At 53.2% G+C, this 24,462-nt stretch overlaps 1 protein-coding gene across 10 annotated transcripts in view; it reads right to left on the bottom strand.

The window, feature by feature from the left end:
• The window catches only part of TNS3 (tensin 3), a 233,158-nt gene that overhangs the window by 106,716 nt on the left and 101,980 nt on the right, over positions 1-24,462 (bottom strand). For 8 of the 10 annotated variants that reach the window (XM_061198352.1, XM_061198346.1, XM_061198351.1 and 5 more), the window contains 8 exons: positions 22,909-23,080; positions 21,011-21,061; positions 19,317-19,439; positions 15,768-15,832; positions 12,940-13,023; positions 4,667-4,779; positions 4,511-4,571; positions 3,591-3,666 (listed from right to left, as the gene is read on the bottom strand). In XM_061198352.1, the coding sequence (XP_061054335.1) occupies positions 3,591-3,666; positions 4,511-4,571; positions 4,667-4,779; positions 12,940-13,023; positions 15,768-15,832; positions 19,317-19,439; positions 21,011-21,061; positions 22,909-23,058 (723 nt within the window). In that variant the 5' untranslated portion in view covers positions 23,059-23,080. Of the gene's footprint in view, positions 1-3,590; positions 3,667-4,510; positions 4,572-4,666; positions 4,780-4,927; positions 5,238-12,939; positions 13,024-15,767; positions 15,833-19,316; positions 19,440-21,010; positions 21,062-22,880; positions 23,081-24,462 lie in introns of those variants that run through there. The other 2 variants (XM_061198350.1, XM_061198353.1) reach the window with 2 other exon arrangements.

The raw sequence follows: 24,462 nt of genomic DNA, 5'->3' as shown, positions 1-24,462 counted from the left end.
CCCACTTGGGCCTGTGCTGCACCCCACCTCTGTTCTCCCGTGACCGTGAGGGCCCCCTCCCAGCGCTGTACGAGGAGAAGGGGTCCACTCACTCTGACGGCTCTACACTGACGGCCCCCTAGCCACACTGATGTCCACCCTTCCCCCTCCCCACCCAGGCCTCGCGCGTCTCCAGAGGTCTCGGGCAGGTGCTCCCCAAACCCTCGCTGGCCCGACGCCTTCACCCGCAGCTGGCGCTTCAGGATGCCCCACTCAGCACCAAGCAGACTGACAAGTGTCCGCTGGAAATGAAACTTTTCGAGCAGGGCCTAATAATCACACTTTCGGACTTCCTGTAGAGAAGTAGCAAAGCAGGCACAGGGAAGGGCGAGTCCCATTTGGCCACTGGCTCGAAGCCACTTACCAATATACCTGAAAAGAGCCATGGGGCAAATACACGCGGCGACAGGCGCCTTTCACGTGGCCATGGGTGCCCAGAGGCACCATCTTTCATCTGCAGACCGTGCAGGCAATGGCGTCCCAAACTCCCAGGCTGGTGCCTTCCTGCTGCAGCAGGGCCGGCTTCGACAAGCTCGCCGCGTGCCGGGGGATGGCTCCCGGCGCCCGCAGCGGCACCGGCTCGCGGACACCGCGGCGTCCAAGCGTGTCTGCCAGCGCCGCCTCCACCCACCCGCTCCCCTCCCCCGCCCCGCTTCCCAGTTCCCCGCCCCGCTTCCCAGTTCCCCGCCCCGCTTCCCAGTTCCCCAGGGCCAAACGCAACCACGCACCCGGGTCCCCTCAGAACGACCCCACCCGCCTGCTCAGACCACATCCCAGCTGAAGCTGGGTGCACGTGCCGCTTACGCAGGCACCCTGCTCACAGGCAGCGGCTGGCTGCGGTGCCGACGTGGGCCTCGGACAGCGGTGAGGCGCGGGAGGCAGTCGCCCGGGGGGACGGGGAGGTGGTGGCCACGCCCAGGCCAAGCCACAGTGGGCCCTCGGTCACACCGCGTGGCCCTCACCCCGCGCCGGCTGCCCCAGCTCATCTCATCCCCACGAAGCCCGCGTACGGTCCTCATGCGGCGGAAGGGGCTCAAGCGTGGGCAAGACCCGTCTGAGGCCACCCAATCCCGTTAAGCCATAGACCGGGGGGGAGCCCAGGCGTGGGACCCAAGGCCTGTCCGGCTGCGCGGTGCCCCTGTTGGGCCTGCGGCTCCCAATCTGCTGTCACGCGTACGTAGCTGCGGGGCTTCCTTCCTTCCGCTCGAGACCAAGGGCTTTGTCCCCCACATTCTCACCACTCCTCTAAGTCACAATCCTATAAGGGTTACTCTCAAGGGGTGATTCAGGGCATTTTCAGGACACAGAAAAGAGCTTTGCTAACACCACGTTTCCCAAAAGAAAACGGCAAAATCCAAGCCCTGCACGATCTGGCTTCAACCTCCCAGGACAACTAATTCCCACAAGGGCATCCTCAAGGCCTGGGGACTGCTGCACCCCCTGCCCAGGGCCTCGCGCCCAACTCTGAGGGCGCTTCCACCTGAACCTCCCGGCCGGCCGGCCTCAGCCGTCAGGACCCACCCTGCGGCGCTCTCTGGATCCCCCTGCTGCGAGACGTCCACTTCCCCCGCCAGGCTCCTTCAGGACAGAGATGTCCCTCCGTCCCTCCCTTCCTTCCTGTGCTAGGGCCCAACTCAGACGTTCAGAAAGCTCAAAACATTCAAAACGGGCCCTCTGGACAAATAAATTAATAGTACAAAAGGAAGGAGGGAGGGAAGAGACAGTGGGAGGGAGGCAAGGAGGAAGAGGGAAGGATGGAGGAAGGAGGAGGGAAGGGGAGCCGGGAGACGGGGCAGATGCGGTGACTCACCACCGCCGGCCTCTGGACTGGCAACTTCCTGCTGCCTCGGGAAGACCCTGCGGCCACCAGCCCACAGTCAGGTGCTCTTTCTTGGAGGGGGAGCCCCTCCCTCGGGTCATCACAAAGGGATTCGGCCAACTACTCATCACGGACCCCAGGGAGCACCCAGCCTGGCAATGCCGACTCCAAGCCCTCTCCCAGGCCAGGGGCAATGCCCAGCTGGGCGCACGTCCCAACAGCACCTCCGCCCTCTCTCAGCCGCTCTGGGTCTCTTGGCCTCCTTTTTCAAGCTGGAATACTAGACCCAGAGGACAGAGCTGGTGAGCAGACAAAAGCCACAGCCAGGTAAAAGCCCTGGTTGGTGCCCGGCACACAGCAGGTGCCCAATAAGTGCTCAGCCCTTTGCCCAACAATCCCGGGAGGTCCAAGGAGACTCGGCCAGGGCTGCATGCTGGGCAGAGAAGCACAAGAGTAGGGGCATCCCTCCCCTGCCCCGTCCCTCCCCTCCCTCCTAACCACAGAGATGAGGCCACGAGCTGCTGTGCAGAGCCAGGAAGGAGGACCCAGCCCCAAGTCCTCCTTCCTCGGGGCACTGCCGCACCGTGGCTGAGAAAACAGACTCGTGGAAACCTAGCAACCGCCCTGCACCTCGGCCTTCCCACCTATGAAACGGGACACCGGCTCTTCCATCTCAAGGTCGCGGGGAGGGTGGAACAACATGATTGTCAGGTGCTCAACGTGGTGACTTGGAAACAGAGCCGTGTTTCTGTTGGTCTGCTTTTTATTCCCCCTCATGTGCCTTCTGGGCCTGCAGACCCCTCTCTGGACACAGACCCCTGAGACCTGGAAGTGGAAGGGGCACCCCCTGGCTGCAAAGGGGGCATCAGCTGTGAATGTGCCCAGGATCTTTACCTTTGTGAACCTCACTGACTTGAGCTTCATGAGAATGCAGGATGGGGCAAGGTGGGAGTTCACCAACCACGAAGAAAGGGTGGAAAACCCAAAATATTAGGAAAAGTTAACGAGACTCCTCGAAAACTCTGGATGAGCCACTTAAAATAAATAAAAAGCCAACTTGTGAACCATCGTATCTTCTTGTCACGGGATGTCCTCCTGGGCCTCAAACAGATTACAGGAGACCTATTCTATGCCTGCGGGAAGCACACACGTGCCTTAAAGGTTTTCCTTATTTCAGACAAATTTCTCTTATTTTAGATGCGTGCATTTTTGTATATTCAAGATAGATAAAAGGCAAAGGTGGAACAGGGCAGGGTGCTGTTGCTGCCCCAAGCAACAGCACCCCAAGAATCAAAATTATCTGGAGAAATCACTGTTTCAGTCATAAACCAAGCTGCAATACACTAGCTGTACCTCCCACCTAGGCCACTAACGATAAATAAACATTTTATGTCTATGCCTACCCCTGGAAGGCCTGGGTCACGTTAAGACTGCATATTGTGGTCAGGTAACTGGAGCCCTGGGAAGCGCAGTGGCTGAGTTACGACTTTAATTTCAAGGGTGCACACAGCAAGCGGCTCTACCAATTCGTTCTGTTCCTTTTATTAAAATAGGTTTACTCAGAAAATTAACCAACTGCCTTAAGGTAAAGGCTACTTTCCATTCTTCCCTCAGGTTTTCTCGGGGCAGGGGTAGGGTGGGAGGTGGGTTTCATGTTCTTGCTTTAAGATGAACTTGTTTTTACCTTTCCAGGTGTGATAACTGGGAGCAGGGGCAAGGCCGTGACACTCACCATGATGTCCCCTTTCAGGAGCTGGGCTGGCTCTATGGCGATATAGATCCTGCTTTGGTTTTCTGGGCCGACGTTGCTTTGGAATAAATGAGAAGGTACATCATTATGCGATTTCATGATTTAATGGAAAGAATACATTCTGAGAAAAGCAACCCCACAACTGAAATTAGACAAAATATCCTGCTTGGCCCAGGAATCCAATTCCTCAGACTCTCGCCTATGAAAATGAGTCCAAAGAACATATGAAAAAGCAACAGGGCCAGGCAGGGTCCTGCTAGCAACGTCACAGCCAGTGCCCGCCGGCCCACCCCAGGCCCGTGCACGATGGAGCACGCAGTGTAGAGTACTGGCGTGCTGGTGCCAGCAGCCTCTGTGGTAAGCAGTGGGTGAGGCTGCCCAAGCATCACCGGTGCCTGGGTCCAACAGGAGTCTGGACACGTGACAACAGTTCATTCTGAGTGATGACACGATGCTAAGAACATTTTTTACCTTTATTCATTTTCCATTGATGTGCATAAAACGCTTCTCCAAACAAAAAAAGCAAAGCAAATAAGTCTAGAATTAGTACATAGTCTGGAAATGTCTGCCTGACCTTTGTCTAAACTGCAAAGGGGAGAGAAAGGGAGACCACCGTGGCCCTGTCCCAAGACCCCGATGTGTTTACTTCCACACGGTGTGCGGGGCCCTCTCCTTCCCCCAGGTCCCAGCGTCCACGTCCCTTCACAGAGCCAACCGTGTGACTGCAGCGAGACACCTGCGGGGCAGGATGACGGGGGCACTGCACCCACGGCTCCCCTTCTCAGCCCTGCTCTTGGCTCACCTGGCTTCCCCCCCTCACCCCTCCAGAAGGAGAGGCAGCCGGGAGCGGGCCCCCTCCCCCCAGGCCCTCCGGAGACCCCCAGCAAAGCAGCCACACTTACTAGATCCCCGACGTGTACATAGGCTGCATGGCTTGGTAGAGCTTGAGAAAGGGCCGGCACGCTGAAAGACACGCAGAATCGGCTATCAACACGCGGAACTGAGGGCCAGCGCCAGGCGGCACGTCTCGAGACCCTCACCCCGTGGGAGACACTCACCTCCGCCAGAGTCGAAGTTGGGGGTCCCGTGCAGGATGACGAAATGCAGGAACAGGGGCGAGGCGTTCATCTTCACCGTTCCTGACAGGAGCCCGCTGAGGAACTGCACGTACCTGCGAAGGGCAGCCAGCTCAGGGCTCCTGCACGCAAAGCTCCCGAGCCCAGGGGGGGCCGGAGGGAAACGAGGAAACCCGCCTGCTCTTCCGGGGGCTCTGGGAGAGAACCCATCCTAACCGCTCACAGCAAGGAGGGTGTACGCACCCCAGGCCTTGGCCCACGCCCTGCAGAGCACGGCCGAACCCACAGCCCACCGGGCATCTCTGGGCCTTCCACGCTGACGTGGCCAATGGCCTGGAAGCACAACCAAGGGTGCTTCCTAAGCGCGAGCCCTCACACGTGGCGCCTCTTGCTCTGCACCCCGAGTGCAGGTGGCATCGCTTCTGTCCATGGAACCCACAGCCAGGCAGGGCTAGGCCACGGGGCTGTCACGGTCTCCCCGCGGAGAACGGGAACGCAAGAGACCTGCCGTCCCGTGAGCACGCTCTCTGAACCAAACCACACCTCTGAAGGCATGAAGGTCACTCGGCTTCACTCTCAATCCTACCCACCCCGCCCTCTGCTCATACTAGGAAGCCTAGTGGGAGGCTGGAGTCCGCACCCGCAGCCCACAGGAAGCCTTCGGATGCCACATCTCAGTGTGAGAGCCTCCCCTACCATAAAGGGCACGAGCCCCCCTGAGCTGCACTGCCCTCCCGTCTTCTGGCTTCTCTGTGCCCTCCCTCCTCAAGGCCCATCTCAGCGGCAGAGTGAACGTCTGCCGTGTGCCGGGAAGCCTGCCTTCTCTCTGAATACCACACACAGCCTTGCGTGCCATGCTGACGGCCCCGCGCCCTGCGTGGGTGCTTGGCGGCCTAGAGAGAAGATTCTACCCTGGAAGCGTTGCCTCACTGGTTCCTCCTGGGGCACCAGGTGGCAGCTGTGACCCCGAGTGGGCACAGACCTGCCAAGCTCTCAGATGCTGTCTGGCCTCAGCCACTCCCGCCACCCGGAGTGTGAGACTCCGGATCAGAGCCAAACCTTACCATATCCGACATCTCCGTGCATCGCTAATGACTACACAGAGCCACGCAGGCGCAGGAGGGAAGCATTCCCTGAATCACCAGGCTGTGCGGCCGGCACAGGGTCCTCCATACCCTCCAGCCAGCCCACCGCAGTCCATTCCCCTAGGAGGACCAGCCCCCTCCTCCCTAGGACTGAACGCTAGTCAGGCTCAGCCCACTTAGATTAAAAAAATTCTGGTTTTCTCTCTCTGGCTTATTTCACTTAGCATAATGTCCCCAAGGTCCATCCATGCTGTCATAAATGGCAGAATTTCATTATATTTTATGGCTGAGTAATACTCCACTGTGTGTGTGTGTATACACACACACACACACACACACACACACGTATTTTCTTTATCCATTCATCCACTGAGGGACACTTGAGTTGTTTCCGTATCTTGGCTATTGTGAATAAGGCTACAATAATCATAGGAGTACAGATATCTCTTCAAGAGCCTGTTATCATTTCCTTCGGATATACACCCAGAAGTGGAATTGCTGGTTCGTGTGGTAGTTCTATTTTTAATGTTTTAAGGAACCTCCGTACTGTTTTCCATAGTTGCTGCACCAATTTACATTCTCACCAAGAGTGCACAAAGGCTCTCTTCTCTCCATGTTCTCGTAACCACTTGTTTTTTCGATGAGTGGCATTCTAAGAGGTGTAAGGTGATATCTCCTTGTGGTATGATATCACTCATAATATACGGAATCTAAAAAAGCCAAACATATAGAAACAGAGAGTAAAATGGTGGTTACCAGGGGCTGGGGGCTTTGGGGACAGGAATTTTTAAAGGGTACAAACTTGCAATAAGTAGTAAATATGCACTAGAGATACAATGCACTGTGTAGTAAATATTGTATTATAATTATCAAACTTGCTAAGAGATAGAACTTAATTATTCCAACCACTAAAAAGAAATGATAATTATTGTAATGTGACAGAGGTGCTAAGTACGGTTACAATGGCAATCGTATTACAATACGTGAATGTAACAAATTAACCTCGTAAGCCTTAAATTTACACAATGTCATTTGTCAAATACACCTAAATATTTTAAAATGTCTAATTTACACCAGCAATTCAGATGCAGTCCATTATCTCAAGCAGCTGAATTTGCATACAAAGGAAACTGAACAAGAGAAAATTTCCAGTAAATTTTAAAACCCAAGTTTAAAAACTCTACTTGAAATCTATCCTTTTAGAAAAAAATGTTAGAAAAAAACATTCACTTCAGCTTAGGGGCCCCTCCGGGTGTTTCCATTTTCCTGGTGGCAAACCGCTCTTCCCTTTCAGAAGAGGACAAAACCTCACCCAAGTCACAGAGGCCAGATGCAAGCCCTGGAGGGCCTGGGAGGCCACGTGGCCGGGCCGTGGCTGCAGGAGCCTGGCCACCAGATGGCTCCACGTGCCTTCCCATTTGATCTTCTATCTCGACAGCAGACGCGCAGACACGGGAATATTCAGGTGACCTGTCCAGCTACTTTTTATCACCTAAGCGCCACGCACTGCAGACTTCTGGGTCCTCCGGCCACCCCCCACCCCGCCCCGGGTCATGAGCACAGGAAAAGAGATCACGGACGCTGAGTTGGGGCCATGAGTCGCCACCTGCTCTGGAAAGCAGTCTCCCCTCCTCTAGCGCTGGTCACCAGACAACCCGCTTCCTCGGCCTTGTCTGGGGCGCAGCTGGCGTGTTTACTCTGTGGGCGCCTGGCCATTCGCTCCTTCTACACTGACCTCTCTGGGCAAGGTGGCCCTTCACTCTCCGGACATCCAAGGGACCCACGAGCACACAGACCAGGCATCACGGAGCGGGGTGAGGGTCAGTTTCCGTTTTACATTTTGATGCAAACGTGGGGGGTCCTCCCCTTGCACTGACACAGCCTGGCCGGCGCCGTTGCCCAGCAGCCAGAGGGAGTATGAGAAGGCGCTTCTTTCAGGTGGAGTGTCAGCATGACCACAGAAGAATGCTGATTCCCTGCAAGCTCCCAAAGAAGGAGCCAGAAGACAAGGGCCAGCCCTCACACGGGGTTAGGGACAGAAGGGAGGGAGTGACCAGTCCTCTGCCTGGGACCCGGACACGGACGCCTGCCCTCCTGACCAGTCCATCGTGTAACCAGTGCAAAAAAAGCCCTTCTCATCTGCCCTTTAGAGAAATCTGCTTTATATGGAGTCACATTTTAGGTAAATCAAAGACGTAAAACGTTATTATAAAATGCAACCTACTTCTTCCTTCACATGCTTCCTTAACAAGGAAAAAATGTAGAATTGTTTTATATTTCACGGTATTTTCTATTAGTGAAGTGCTACTTGCCAGCAATTATACTGCCTATAACTTTGTGGAGCTGAAGTCATTTTGGGTGCTTGTTCATAGGACGCAATTCCAGCGTAATTTCTGAGTCCAAGTTCTGGATTTTGTGATACTGCAAAAGTTTACCATAAGGCTTGTTAGCGGCATGACTGAGATCAGAACAGCCTTTAAAGAAAACCTCACGCCAACCCCATCACCCCGCCATCCACCTCCTAAGAGAGGGACAGGTGACAAGGGTCATATATGTACTTATTTTTGTAAAGCATATGGACAGAGTGGAGACAGCACCCTTGTCCCTTCCTTCCAGCTGTGGTAAGTACAGTTCTGTGGCTGATGGTGGACGTAAATGAGCTGGACATAAGCCTGGGGGCGCCTCACCTGTGACCCCAGCCCACCACCAAGAACCCAGGCAGGTTATCATGGCCACCGGGGACAGCACAGGTCCCTTGCTCATCTCCAGGGCTTTCCTCCAGGGCAACTACCGGCAAATCCGAAACTCCAGACCGCACAGCTGAGCAGCCGTCGGCCCTGGCTCCCCCAGTGACTGTGGCCTCAGCCCAGGGGGCACTCCTGGCCCTCTGGGGGCTCATGGCAGCGGGTGAGGGGACACTCAATGCCATAAATTAAGCCTATCTCCTCTCTATGCACCACCAATGAGTGTGTGTGATGGGGGAGGAGGAAAGGAAACCTTTGTACAGGAAAACAAATTTTTCATGAATTTTTCATTGGCGTGGCCTCATCCTGCTGTTCCCAGAACCCTTTCACACCCTTATCGGTCCCTCTGACAAGCAGGCTCAGAAGCTCTGCTGTAGGCCACCTGAGCGTGACCTGGAAAAGAGAACATTGTTCTTAAGTCCCAAAGACATCCCATACAAAACGCCCAATAAAAACAACAAAGTTCACTGCAAATATAAGCTGTAATTGCTGCTGCAGTCAGCAGTGGAGCTAGCCACCACCTGCACCGTGGGAGAGAGAGGACAGGTAAACAGGGCACGTGTGGCAGGAAACTACCTGGAGAGCCACCATCACTCCCAAAGAAAAAAATTCAGGCCACGGCTGAAAACAAGAGGGAATAAAAGCAAAGGCAAGGATTTCACAATTAGTTCCTCCAGAAAATTGTGGAAAGGATGGATTTCAACTCTGTCTATGTGATATTCACCCACAGCCCTGAAGGCAGGTGTGTATGAATGAACGGACAGGGTGTCAGATGGCCTCTCAAAGCCCATCCCAGCGTCTTACCCAAAACAGAAAGTCCTCCCTGGTCAGCGCAGCTCCCACAGCCGCACACGTCAGACAGCTCACCTGTCTCCCAGCTGTGCTCTTCTTTCTTTTGAGGGAAATAACTCCCTGGGGGTGAGGTTTTCCCCACTGCGTCTCAGCTAGCAAGTACGATTAGGAAACCAAGCTTGCAGCTGGCAGGGCACTAACAGAAGAGCACACACTTCCTTCAAGTTCCAAAGCAGCTTGAAATTTGCAGTTGTTCATTGCATTATTTATAACCTCTTTCCAAAGCAGAAACTTACATGTGGAGTTTCCCTAAATCTTCCTAAATATGTGAATTGTACTTGGCATAAGCTTAAATATCCCTGAAAACAAGTGTGAAATGATACTTTTGTAAGCAGAAAGAGCCACTGTGTCGGCCCATCTCTCCCTAAGGCTTCCTGGTGTCACCTCCATACACTCAGCGTGGCTACAGCTGCAGGGGAAGCACGGAAGGTGGGGAGACGTGGGCAGGGCCCCATCAGCTCTGGCCTGTGCGCCAGACCCAGGCTTGCTGGTTACCTAACGTTCCCCGGCACTTCCCCGCCCCGGCCGGGCTGGAAGGATAACACACCTCAGACCTCTTCCAGGCGACCCCCCGAGGGATCGTCCCGCTCCTCGCGCCCGCCCTGCAAGTCGGGGCAGGAGGACACGCGGAGTGGCCAAGGCACGAGGCACAGGGAGCCTGCTGGCCTCAGCGGCCGCACTCCCTAAAAGACACATCCTCGGAGAAAGGATCTGCACATCTGCTTCTCTTGGCAGCTTTCTTGCTTCGAGTTCAAGGTTCTTTCAGACACTCAAGGCATCATGTCAAAAACTACAGAAATACCAAAACCCAAATAATGTTGTAATGTTGGGGAACTTTCCAGCTATTAGAAACACCCAGGAATCCAATCCTGGTGTCTGCATGCCCAGACTTTTGGCTTCCCCTTCCCTCTACCTCATGGGACACAGGAATGACCCCCGCCCAGAACCTCCCCGGGCTCCCTTCTTCCTCACACCCTCAGGAGAGGTTTGCTGTCCCAAAGAAAAAGCCGGTTACCTGTCATTTTCCCCACTAACCTCAAAGTGATGGAACCCGCTTGTCCCAACTCCTTCATGGAAGGAAAGGAAAAGCAGAGAAGGAAAGGAGGTCAGAATTTCATCATTTAACTCATCACTTCCATGATGCTGATGATAACTAATGCTGTAGGAGGATTTTCTTCAATTACTTATCAAAGTGAAAGGGCCTCCAAGTTAACGGGAGCCTCTCTGACACAGTAGGTTCATCAGCCCTGCAGGAGGTTACCCTGGGGCCTCCACAAGCTGCTCCTGGGGTTTGCTCAAGGCGACACATGCAGCGACAGAGAAGGGCTCTTGCCCGAGGAATTCTGCTGGAAGCAAGCAACCTCCAATGGGCCATTGCTGGCCAGGCTGCTGCAGGCCAATGGCTCGGTGGCTTTTAGGAGTGAGGCACAAAGTGACAGAGAATTTGCCGCCTGTCAAATGGACCTCCTGCCTCTCGAGCTCTTAAACCCAGTATTAATTAAGTGAAGGGCGGAGGACGCTTACTGCTGAGGCTCTAAACTTCTCGGACCACAAACCCAAGCTCTCACCACAAGACGGATTTTAAAATGGTTTCTTGAGTTCAGTCCTAAAACAGCCTGCAACGCTCCCCCTGTGGGCATTTGGGACCACGGCGATGGGTCCCATCACCACTGAGCCTGTCCCCACAAATGCGGTCATCACACATCCTCCGGGTCTCAAATATTCCTCCAGAGGGACTTATCCATTCACTCGGTCGTTCACCCGCTTCATTACGAGGTGGCGAGCATCTTCCGATGCAGGCGCTGGGCGGGCTGGCATTCCCCTCATCTGTGGGTGCAGGGAGATTAGCCTCAGAATGCAAAATTTAACCCATGCCACCCTCATAAAATGTAAGTACTACAGCTTCTGTCGTTGAATGATGCAGGAGAACCATGGGCACGTTAAAGTGAGATGTTTCCCTTTTTCCACACTCCTTCAATGGTATTAAAAAGCTGCAGTAGGTAGTAAGAATAAAAAGAAGAAAACGAGGCAAACATCCTTCCCCGGTGCGTGCCGAGTTTCGGGGTGGGTTACGCCGGTCACCCTCACGTCTCACACAGGGGCTCACACGAATGTAACCATTTTGGAAACTGCTCAACCAAGAAATGACACTTAATGGCCCGAAATAGATCAAAGGGCTGTTTAACTGGAATACTAATAAAATGCTGGTTCTTCCCAGGCAGCTCACATGCCCTGTGGGACCCTTGCTCAGAGCAGGGCACGGCCAGGCTCTGACCCGCGGGTCCTACATACACCAGACACTCTGGTCTGAACACAAACAGACCCAGCCATGGGAAACACCCGGGACAAAGCAGCAGGTGCCTCTGGTGGTCCCCGAAATCCCTTTCCCAAGTGGAAATACTGAGACTCGGCTCTTGACCAAACTATACCTGTGACCCTGCCTCCTGGAACCTTCAGCCCACCCAAGACCGCTGGTCCAGCCCTCTGGCACTGGGGGAAAAGATGCGACGTGCAGGAAAACCATCTCGGCAATTGCCCGGACAATTCTTGTGCAAATGCCCTGCCATTTGCTTTAAAATAAGAATGCAGTGTTCTTGGCTCCCTGCCCCCATCTGCAGAAGAAGTGGGTCTGGAAGGCAAGTGGCTGCTGGCTCTTCTCAGGCCACGCACCTGACCCTCCTCTGGTTCTTCTCCACCTGGGCCTGGTGACAGCGTGGATTCTCCTGGGAGCAGGCAGCAAGAGGAAGTCTGCTGCCCAGGGTCCCTCTGCAGCATCTTCCAGGGGCCACGCCGAGCAGGGGAGAAGGGGAGGGGGGCCAGGGGAGGCCGAGGAGAGAGAAGACTCCCGGGCCTTTGAAGCTGGCCAACAACAAACCTGTGTGTGTCCACAGCTTTATCGGACATAAGCTGCTTTCACTCGCTTCCTACTGCCCACAGACCCTCTGTTAGAGTGGCCGTGACAGAGACCACGTGACCTGCAAAGCCCAGAACATCCGCCATCCAGACACAGTGCACAGACCCCGGTCCAGGAGACAGAAACCAGCCCCAATACAGTAATGGCACCAACACCAGCAGAGAGCTCGGAAGACCCGACGGCGAAGCGTGTGGGGAGGGAGCCCTGCGTCCACGCCGGAGCCAGCCAGGGCCTCCCCGGAACCCACACGCAGGGTGGCTCATCCTTCACCACTGGACACCAACAATCCCTTCCCTCCTAATCTTGGCTGGTCAGGGGAGGCGCGTCTTCCGTCCCTACATTTTTTTTTTTTTTAATTGGAGTATAGCTGCTTTACAATGTTGTGTTGGTTTCTGCTGTACAACAAAGTGAATCGGCTACATGTATACATATATCCTCTCTCTCTTGGACCTCCCCCCCGATCCCACCCATCCAGGTCACCACAGAGCACCCAGCTGAGCTCCCTGCGCTATACAGCAGGTTCCCACTAGCTATCTGTTTTACACATGGTCGTGTATTTATGTCAGTCCCAATCTCCCAATTCATCCCACCCCGACACACACACTTTTAAATGTAAAATCTCATTCACTTTTTCACTCTGGCTCTGGGGCAGATACGTACCGTTTCTGGGATGGCTGCATTAAAGCTGAGAGTTTATCATCATAAAATTTCTTCATTGCAAATCTGTCGAGGGCTTGGTCAGCACTGGGGAAGCAGAGAGAGAGAGAGAGGGCACAAGCTTTAACTCCATGGCCACCGCAGGGGGCCGGGTTGGGGGGGAGTGACGTGAGACAGGCCCCGAGGCTGTTCTGAGTGGCTGGCACCCACTAAGAGCTCCATTTTGCTACACCCCCTCCCCGGGGAATATCCACTTTAGCGTCTCGTCTAGGGCCTCATCTCCCCCAGGAAGACGTTCAGGGCCAAGTGGAAGCCAGGCTTGCAGGGTCTGGAGTCCCCCCTGAAACAGCAGCACCCGATCCTAGGATGTGGCACTTTCTGTGCAGCACGCACGGCAGGTGGGAGAGTCACCTGCCTGCCGTGTCTCACCTGTGGGCACAGGCCCGCTGTCCTCACTATCTAAATAACCATCTAAAATAATAACGTTGTCTAAATAAGGGGCTGGGCTGGCAGGGGTGTGCAAAAGCAAGGGTCACTCAAGCACTGAATATTTAACATACCGAGCACAGAAGTTTTTCAGAGTAAAAAGTATAGTTACATATTCACCTATACATTTTATTTTTTTATTTTTAGTTTTTTTAAGTCTTTATTGAATTTGTTACAAAATTGCTTCTGTTTTATGTTTTGGTTCTTTGGCTGTGAGGCATGTGGGATCTTAGCTCCCCGACCAGGGATCAAACCCACACCCCCCCCCCCTGCATTGGATGTTGAAGTCTTAACCACTGGACCGCCAGGGAAGTCCCTCACCTATACATTTAAAAGTATTCCTTTTTCTGGAATTCACTTGTTTTATTAAATGCTGATAATGCGTTTTGGTCAAGGTTTATGTTCAGCATTAATATTGTTATCAGTATTCATAATATTAGCACCAACTCCATCTTTATGAAATCTTATCTTTCTGGTGCTGGTACCAGAATGTTCTTCCTACTTTACTTTGTGACTTGAAGTGTCTGTTTTGATCTGGACACAGTTTGTGACAAAGGCCTTAAAAACGTCTGCTCCCTATGATTACCTCTGAGAACAGTATCTAAGGGGAAAATAGTAGAAATGATCAAAGATGTATTGAGGAGAATTTGTTATCACGGCATGCTTTAGCGTACAAGATCATTAGACGGAAGCAACTGAAATTCTAAAGAAAAACTGCAAACAACCTGGATAGGCAAAATTGGTAAATGCTAAAATACATAATATTCTATTCATCGAGTGGCGAACTACTGCAGCCACTAAAATGATGTCAGGGAAGGCGTTTAGGAAAGAGTGTTAATTTAGGAAAGCAGGTTACAAAAATCCAGGTGATGTCACTTCATTTTAGTGAGGAGCATTTAATACTGTTACTCCTACTAGTACCAGCAGCATTAACAGCAGCTAATACCAGCACCGATGCTGTTCCAACTGTCTTACACGAAACGACACATTGATTGTCACAAAACCCTGTGAGGCACAGCCATCATCCCCACTTCCCAGGTGAGGACCTTGAGGCTTAGAGCCTTTCATGTGAATTGCCTGACACATGCAGCTGAGACACACTTCGATTATTCAGAAAAAGTGGTGTGTTTAGAGAGAGTGTCATTGATAAGCTTTAAGTGAATAAAGCTTAGCCTCCATGCTTTCCAAAGATGCCAGGACTGCCCATGGCGCATGGAACTCTGGTTCCAGACAGAGCTGCGCTGTTGTGAGCAGGTGAAATCTGCTCTCTGACCAAATGTCTTTGGCTTAGCAGAGGGATGTGACGTGACCAGGAATCTCAATTTGTCTGGCACACACACAAGTACTTATTATCACCAAGAAAGGATCTAATTTTTGCTCTGGGGTTGGGTTTCCTGCCTGGCAGGCAATGGGCTCCCCAATTTGTTTCCAGAGAAAACATTTGGAAAGTCAAATTTCACTCCTTAACGCTAGAAAGGAAAGGGTTTATCGGCTAATATGAATAGGCTTATATTTCCTCAGAATGGAGTAGTTCATGCTTCACAAAGTGGCCATTGAACAGAGAGAGCCAACGCAGATGCAAAACCCATAAAGAATGATATTTCTGAACTGGGTCTCAGTGTGAGTGGAGACGTGTGCTCGGAAAGGGCATCTCGGTCCACCAGCATGCCCAGCGCCAGGAGGGCTGGCACGCGGCCGCTGCCTCACTCACTGGCCTCGCGGTGCCTGTCCTCCCCAGTGGACGGGACCGGCCTCCTGTTGGCGGCACCCACTCGCCCACGGCAGCACCTCCTGAGAACCGGGCCAGACCAGGCTTCCCGCTCACGGGCCATGAGATCATGGCCAAGCTGCCTAAGTCCACCAAGCCTCAGTTTCCTCATCTGTGAAGTGGGAGCAATGACTGCTCGCTCCTAGATTACCCGGGAGGATTGAGCAAGAAAAAGGAAACATGCAAAGTACCTCCCAGAGGCCCACTGCATACAAACATGGCAGCCATGCATGCAAGCCATGGCGGCCGTGGCCATGGCCGTGTACAGAATTTGAGGCATCCAGTGAGACAGCACTGCTCTTCTTCACTAACGGTAATGTTTGCCCCTATCGTTCTTGTCAGAGAATGACAGTGCACTCACTTTATCTTTGACGCCTCCATGAAGTCTTCAGTGTGAATCACTGCACACCTACGAAAGTGTCTTTCTCACAAGTGTAAACCCTTAGCTGCAGCTGAGTTTCTAGGCACCAGGGACACGAGCCTCGGCCTCCAGGTCAGCTCCCAGGCTGACCACCTCCCGCCCACCCAGCCTCAGAGCATCCCGATGCCCACGGCAGTGAGGACGCTTCCCTCCTACCTGGCCGAGACATTGGTGAAGTGCATGTAAGATGATATGACCACGCCGATGCGTCCCTTTCCGCCCTGCAGGAGACAAGAGAGGTCATTAGAACAGGAAAGCACTCGTTCATTCACAGGATGGCAAAGAGGCTGCCTCGGAGGGGAAGCCAGCGTTAACCTCCTCCGGTCCCTGTTCTGGGGGGCGGCAGCACCCAACTCAGCAGAGAACACACATATGGGGTGCTGATGGCAGGAGCAGGTGCTAGCCGGGACATCCGAGGACACCCCCGAGGGCAGGTCTGCACAGAGGCGGCCAGTCAGTTCCTCATTTCCCAGTGAGGCTGGAAAAAACTGTGTTGGGCGGAAGCAATTAGCGTGACTTAATCACCCAGGTGAGAGAGACCCGAACGTCCCACTCACAGGCTGAGAGGGCTTTGAGGGCTGCACACAGAGCCCGGAGAAGTCCAGAGTAGCAGGACAGCAGATCTCAGGGTGCTGCCAGCGTCACTGGCACCACCTACCCAGCCCTGCCCTGTCACACACAGGGGACCCCCGTCCGAGGCAGCGTCATGGAAAATGCATCACTCAATCCGTAACCACAGACATGCACAGCCCTGACGAGGCAGCCCGGCAGGACCTCGGACCAACAGTGCCAACAGGAGAAGGTGTCTGGAAGCACCGCAGCTCCGTGACAGGCCACCTCAACCAGAACCGTGGACTGCCACCTTCTGAAACACACTGCCATGACCCAGAACGGTGACCGGCAAACCACAGCCCACCAGCCACTTCTGCCCACCACTTGTGTCCCTATGAGTTAAGAGCCGTCTTAACATTTTTAAACAGTTGAAGAAAAATCAAAAGAATAATATTCCAATGACACATGAAAATCATATGAAGTTCAAATGTCAGTGTTCATAAATAAAGTTTGACTGGGACCCAGCACGCCTGTTTGTTTAGGGGCATCAGGGGCTATTTCCACATGGCAGTGGCAGGTGGAAGTAGACTGTGGTGCCCCAAAGCCTTGAAAGTCCCGTCTGGGTCTTTCAAGAAGAGCCAGCAACCCCTGATCTAGAATCCCATGAGCCACCATGGCTGTGTCAACAACATGCAGATCGTACGTCTATTCCTGAAAGGGAACGATGGGGGAAATTCAGGTCCAAATCTGGTGTGTGACTGTCACCCAGGAGCGCTCTCCTCTCTGTCTCATGAACATCAAGGGCGCGCCTTACAGAAACTCAGTGCAGACACGCCATCAGTCCTTCACTGCTGAACCCTGGCACCTGCAGTTGTAACCGCGCAGCTACGAGTATGTTTCTTGTATACATTCACCTGCAGGGAACAACAGCCCCGTCAAGTCAGGCACGCGGGGCGGCTTCACTGGCCCCATCTCCAGCGCTGCTTGTTACGTACAGACAGGAAGTCTTCAAGCGCAAACAACATTCTTTAGGACTTGAACAGCTTTTGTCTGTTCTTAACAAAAATCAGAATCGCTGACTACACAAGTCCCAGCGAGTATCCTCCACCAACAGCTCAAGACTAAACCGTGTGGACGTGGGTGAAACTGTCCAGAAGAACCGCAGGCAATTTCTACTCAAAACTAGTGTGAGGGGGGACTTGGGGACAAACACCACCCTTTGTATCCAGCAGGGAGACAGGGGTCTGACAGTCTGGCCTTAGTCTGCCCTCCCCAGGCCAAGACGGTATTCCTGGCACTCCTGGCAGGAAGAACACATTCTGCAGGGCTGGCAGGTTTTGGGGAAAGTCAGCAATCTCACCCCCGCAGCAACGATGATGAACTTCCCTTAATGTCAACATCTGTAAGCTCAAATCACAAGAGGGCTTCTCTCTCATGGCATGTTTTCTAGCTCATCTCAGAAAGGGTTCATAGGCCACCAGAATTAGCGCAAGAGATAAGCAAACTGTTCCCCAAAAGTTTCAACATGTTCCAGTTTAATCCCACTAACAAGACTTTTCCCGAGAGGCAAGCGTAGTTTAGAAGAGGGACACGTTTTAGAGAACTCTGTGAGCTAAGTTCATCACTTGTGGCCCGGATGTTATAAATAATATTATAATTTGTTTCATTAAAAAAGTGAACTGAAATGGAATGCATGGTGAAGGGGGTGCGTCTCAAGGTCCAGGGACCAGAATCCTCTGGAGACACAGCTGGCAGCAGGTCGGGGTGCACCGGGCGGGCATTTCTCCCCAGGGTCAGGCACTGCAGCTGTTCCGGGTGGGTTAGGGACCACTGCTTCACAGGCCTGTGAAGGGATCTTAGGCAACAGTGGCCCATCAGTATTATCCTCACTGTGTCAAAATCATCAAGCCAAGCCCAATGAAAAATACAGACTTCTTTTTAATGGACAAGAATTGTTTTGTTTTTTTTTAAAAAGTCTCTTTCTTTAAGTTTTCACCAAAACACAAATGTGGAGAGAAGCTCCTTAATATAACACGATCCTTGAATAAAAGCTCTGGTTAACTTAATTTAGTAAGAGAACTAAAGGGACTCCCTGGCTGTCTGAGGGAGAATGTAATCGAGTTAGATGTGAGAATAAGGCATAAAAGCAGAGAGCAGCAAACGCATTGTGTGCACCCAGTGGCTTTTCCTCCGGGCCAGGTGACCCTCAAATGCCCCAAGTGTGGGAGCTTTGAAAATGGCCAGCCACTGTCTACCCTCCTAATTCTACAGGCAGATCTCAGTGCCCTTGCAGGAGACTCACACAGAAAGTCTGATCATTCAAAGGGAAGGTTCTTTTACACTAAGGTCCCTAACGCAAAGGGTTTTTTTTGTTTTGTTTTGTTTTGTTTTCGCAAAGGGTTTTTGTGCAGCTTTTGAGTGTGAAAAGTCTGAAGGAAGAAACACTTTAAGGTGGAAATGTCTATTTTTTCGAGATGTCCTGATGGTCATAAGAATTTGGTGTAAAATATACAGAGCAGGGAGCAGCCCCCTTCTTCTGGGACGGAGACCCAGCCACTGCACTCCCCGCACCCCCCCCCCCTTCTCAAAGCTTTCCTCCCACACGCTGCATGAGCTCAAGGTGTCTGGGAAAACGGATCAGATCTGAGGAATCCAGGGTAGTGCAGGAAGAGGCTACGAACAATCCAAGGCAGTTGAGAAACTAGAGAAGTAAGAGGAGAGGTAGGTTCCAGGAGATGGGAGGGCGGTAGGAGGAGGGAGGGGTGCAAAGCAGGTCAGGGCAGCCAGGACGATGCGCTGCTGTGCTCACAGCCAGCCCCGGTCACCCTGCAAGGGTAGACATGTCACGTCCCCTTCGGGCTGACCTGCTTGGAAAGGACCATACGACTGCTGCAGCAGCGTCCTGCCCGCAATGTCAAGCCAATCGGCTAGCGTAACTCAGGCGGCACAGAGGTCCCTAACCTTAGCTTCACCATGTGCAGCTATGCATTCAGGGACCTCCATCCTATACATTCTGAAGCCACACTCTGGGAGGCTGGATGACTCTTCCCACCCCCCCTTTAAATAAGTATGAAAACCTAACCACAAACCCCTAAAGAAGCTGGAAGTTAGAGCGAAAAGGTGGGCTCCCTGGGCCCCCGAGCGGGTGCTCACCCTGCAGTGAATGACGACCACGTGCTGGGGGTTGCTGTTCAGCCAGGCCTCCTGCGCCTTGCAGATGGTACACACCTTATCCAGGGGGGGCGCGTGCAGCTCTGGCCAGCCCACGTCCAGAATCTGCGGGGAGAGAGAGGAGGCTTCCTGGTGTCCATCTCCAGAAGCCCTATGAAGCCATCTCATGACGGTTTTTTTTTTATTTACCAAAATATTTCATTTTAGAGTAAAGAACAACGCTGCATGCTCCTTCTCTAAAACTTAGTGGGAATTATGGCTCCTTTACTGGAAAGAAAAATATGAAGGATTATGTTTTCCCCACGAGACATCTACTCCCGGGTCTTATCTGCTTTTCTGCAGCTGGAATGACAATTCTAGAAAGGGCTTTCGGGAGCCGCTAATGGTGCGTGGCTCATGGGGAAGAGGCCCAGGCCTGGCAAGATCTGAAACAGGAGTTCTTGGCAGGGGCTGCCAAAATTCCTCCCTTCAGACTAAAATCGCAGTTTGGGAAAACGCTGAGAGCCATTCCTCCACACAAAGGGCAGATAACTTCTCAGAGAGAGATGCCTATCACACGTGACACTCCCCACAGGAGAGGAATGTGCCCAGGAGGGAGGGAGGAAGGCCTGCAAACCTCGGTTACAATTCAGGAACAAAGAAAGTCATCATCACGAGATAAGGAACCTGGCAGGTCTGTGGGCAAAACACAGCAACTCTGAGCCACCTGACACATTCCCAGCTCTAAACCTGAGGGCCACGCAGTGATGTTATTTTTGCTTTCCATTTACTTTTTTAAGACGGGAGGGGAAGGCAGAGCTCTGTCTTATTATAAAAGCAATAGAAATTGTGTAAAATGATGGAAAAATTCAGAAAACTGCTGGAAGCAGGGAAAGGCACACACCCCCTTCCACCACTCAGAGCAAAAGCCTATTCTGGTGACTCCCTTACACTCTTTTTCTATGTACATTTAGCATATACATAAATTCTATATTCTGCCCTTGTTAACTAGCATTAAAACAGGCAATTCACCATGTTACTATTTTTTTTATCCTAATGGTTGCAAAATATTCCAACATATGGAATACAGTATGCATATATATAACATACATACCATAACTTATGCTTATGCAATCTTAAAAATTTCCCCCTAAATCTTTGCTGTTAAAAAGAATAATGGATGGAGAGGGAGTGCATGAATGTACAGAGGTGGCAGGAGGGAGATCTTTGAGGTGAAAATGTTCTGGATTTGATCGCAGTGGTGGTGACACAAATCTACATATTTGAGATGGCACAGAACCACACCACACACACACACACACACACACACACACACACACTCACAGCTGCTGCACGTAAACCCAGTGGAAGTTGCATGCAATCTGTGGATGGTACCAATGCCAACTTCCTGGCATTAATATTTTACTATAAGTTATGCAAGACAGTACCACTGGGGAAGACTGGGTCAGGGGTATGTGGGATCTCCCTGTATTATTTTTGCCTTTGCCTGTGAAGTTATAACTATTTCAAACTAAAAAGTGTTAATAAAAAAAAATAAGCCGTGGATATGAACAGTTCCTAATACCCCTCATTAAGTCATATTCCACAAAGACTTGCTACAAACCCTTTTTGCACGAGCAGGATAAGCATCATGGACATTTAACAAAACTCAGAATATAAAGGGCTAAGATCCATACCTTTGGGTTAAGCTTTGTCAGGTCATATCTCTTTTCCGAAAGGTTTAACACCTACAAAGGGGAAATAAGAAGCTATTAGACTAATCATCGTCCTCAGAGATCAAAGAGGATACAACTGCATTCTCACGCTATTTGCCTTCTAGATACAGAGGATTATAAAAGATTGAAATGTACAGATATGTAATTGTCACAGAATGAAAAGCAAACAAAATAAACAAATAATGACAGCGTACAGATCCTACGGGACTGGACTTGGCCCCAGAAAGCATGGGTTTCCTCAGAGGAAGGAGGTGCGGGAAGGAGGGCACCTGGTCCTCAGGGAGCCCAGGCCCTGACACTCCGAGCCAGCCCAGAGACCCGTGCTGCACTCACGGAGAAGCAGAGCTGCCTGTGGAACCTGACCGCACCTCGAGGAAAGGAGCAAATAAGGACAGCATTGGAGCAGGAGGGGCTCCCCATCCTTCCCTCTCCGGAGATGGACACTGTGGAGAGCTGAGAGGAGGGGTGCTGCCGGGGTGAGGGCCCATGGTCCCTCTACCCCAGAACAAGCTGTCTCCTACACCTGTGGACCGTGGGCCCCGTTAGAACCTTCTTCAGAGGGCCGACGCCTGTGGCCTGACAAGACAGCTGTGGGCAGGGAGATGTTCTGTCCCCACAAGCACCTGTCGGGGCACACAATTCAGACGTACACGGGGGAGGAGAGGCGCTCACCCCGGGTTCTGAACTCAGGAGCCATGGAAGACACACAGGTGTGTCTTTCTTCAGATTGTTCAGAAAGGTCCCTGTCCCCAAACAGGGTGAGTACCCGCAGCCTCGCCATTTGGCAAGGGGGACTCTGGCCGGCGTGGAGGGAAGGACGGCCCCAGCTCCCGGGGCTCAGGCCCCAGGCCCTCGCGGGCTCTCAGTGAACAGCGAGCGGGGCGGGAAGGAGGAGGCGTGGAGGGGACCCCCCCCCCTCCTGGGCCAGGTGTCAGGACGGGGAGACCGTTCCTGCAGGGCAGGCGGCTCTGGGAGCGAGGACGGACTGGGCTGATCTCAGGGGCTGGACCCCGCCCTCCCTGCCTGTCACCAGGCCATGCTGGGGACGGGCGGGCGGACGGGCGGGCGTCAGCGGGAAAGGCCGCTGGGCCGGGCGGGGGCTGCTGGAAGCCACCCGGAGGTCACCTCCTTCTGGCTCTGCTTCCAGGGCCACCCGCCCAGCCCTTTTCGTCACCCAGGAGACTGATAAGGATGACAATAACTACCTTGCCGGGTAAAGATGACCTGCCTCATGGAGATAAAGAGGCCGTACAGGCGCGGGTCTGGAGAGGAGCGAGAAGCTGTCATTTAACCCAGAGAGTGGAAGACGGAGCCGCAGGGCCACCCTGCAGGACCGGCACTGGCACGGAGGGAACACGAAAGAGCAAGGGGGCAAGGAGGCCGTCCAGGAAGACTCTGGTCTTCTGCATTTTTCCTCAACTGGGGGCTCCATCCGACAACCTCACGTGTGTTTGAAATGGGGCCGGGACAGACGCCGGCTTCTGGACGCCCACCCTCCGTCCCCTGATTCACTTCAGCAGGAGGGAAGGAACGGGGCTTTTGAGACCGGGGATGCCAACCCCAGCAGCTGGGGCAGAAGCCGGCGGCCCTCGGGGCGCATGTGGGGAGCCCAGACGCCCCAGACCACCGCGCCAGGCAATGCGGCCTCCGTGCGGTGAGTCCCCCTCCCCGGCACCTCTCCCCGTCAACCAGGACCCCAAGGGCGCTGAGCTGCGGAGGGACCGGCCTGCCTTCCCGCCCGCAAGCTCCTCAGTCCCCGCACGTGGGCGCCTTCGTCCAGTTTCAGCAAACCCAGTGTCCCCCAACGTCCCCACCCTCGGTGTCCCCTCACCGTCCTCAGGCTCAGCATCCCCGCTCACCAGGTAGTTGTCCCCATGCTTGGACCGCAGCATGCGCGTCACCTCCTGCAGGTGGTGCAGGTACGACTCCTCGGAGCAGCCCGCGGGGAAGGACACGGCAATGATGCGCTCGGTGATGTAGGTGAGGTCCAGCTCGCGGCCGTCCTCCATGGCGGGGCTCAGCCCTGCAGGCCTGGGAGACACGCGGGAGGCTGTCAGGAGAGGGGCGAAGTGCCAGGACAACGGAAGTCGAGGGACATCCGCTCACTGTTCCCACCCGGACCTGATTACAGGCATCTGGGAATGCACTGTGCCCCATCCCAGGAGGGCACAGACCTCAACTTCCTTAATGCTCATGACTGGGGCACTACAAGCTACGAGCAGGGGATACACAGAGGAAGAGAGGCTCGTGGCAGCGCAGCAGGCCTGATGGAAAGCCTGCAGAGGGAGGGCCTCAGTGGGCGGGCATCGGTTCAGAGAGCCTGGACCTTGGAGGGAGGAGCCTTCCTCGCTCTGGGTATCAGGTCAGGAGTAGGCAGCAGGGGAGAAGCCCATTAGACGGGGATGGCAGAGCAGAGGCCAAGACTGGGAGACACCTGCAAGTGACTCGTCACGTCTGCATGTAGCATCCTGGGGCAGGTGTGGAGGTCCCGCGGGCTCAGGCAGGAGGCTGGCCTGCCCTGCAGGGGGGATGAGCTGGGAGGGAATCTCAGCAGCTGGGAGGCAAGCGCTAGCATCTCTGAGAAGGGCTGTGCGCAGGCTCTGCTGAGACCACGCGTGGGTTAACCCAGGGCATGCGGACAAGGGCAGGCATCAGGTATGGGAGGATGGGGCCTGGAGGAGGGTAAAAACGCCAAGCAATGAAGCCAGCAGAGGGGAGGGCTGCTGGTGTGGGGAGAGCCCGGAGCCCGGTGAGCCCAGGATAATGCTTCCTGCACGCGGCATCCGGGCTCTGCCTCCCGCATCACTAGGACGGTGCTCTGGGGACCACGGGCCCCAGAGCCCCTCCCAGGAGAGGGCCCTAGGACTGCGGGTGGTGTCAGGGATGGAAGGTAAAACATCCAGCGGAGAGGTGCCGGGGTCAACCCCAAGACAGTGACGGCCCACGGTGAAACTACAGAAGGGTGCAGGATAGTCACGGGAAAGCGGATTTAGTCCATCAAATTCCCCACCACCAGCTTTAGAGGTTTGTAGTTGCTGTTTGTTTACTACTCCCGTTACATGTGTTTCTCGCCTAATTCTGAAAAAATTTTAAAAATACACCAAATGGTTTTAACAAACTTCCAGGCACCCAATCATCCAACTTCAAATCTGACACAGAGCCAACCTTTTTCCATCCATACTCCCTGCTACCTCCTCCATCACTTTGATTGCACTGAAGAAATCCCAGATATTATATGTCATTTCACTCACAAATATTTTTGCATTTATTTCTAAAAGACAAAGATATTTTTAGAAATATCTACAATGCCATTATCACGCCTAAAAGAAACAATATCTTCAAATACCCAGTATCATAAATGTATTTTTTTAATTGGTTTATTCGAATTCAAACAATCACCAAGATTTTTCTTC

Source organism: Eubalaena glacialis, chromosome 8, assembly GCF_028564815.1.
Source record: "Eubalaena glacialis isolate mEubGla1 chromosome 8, mEubGla1.1.hap2.+ XY, whole genome shotgun sequence".
Taxonomy (NCBI): Eukaryota; Metazoa; Chordata; class Mammalia; order Artiodactyla; family Balaenidae; genus Eubalaena; species Eubalaena glacialis.
The sequence above is the reverse complement of the archived record's forward strand: the minus strand, read 5'-3'. Positions and strand labels throughout refer to the sequence as shown.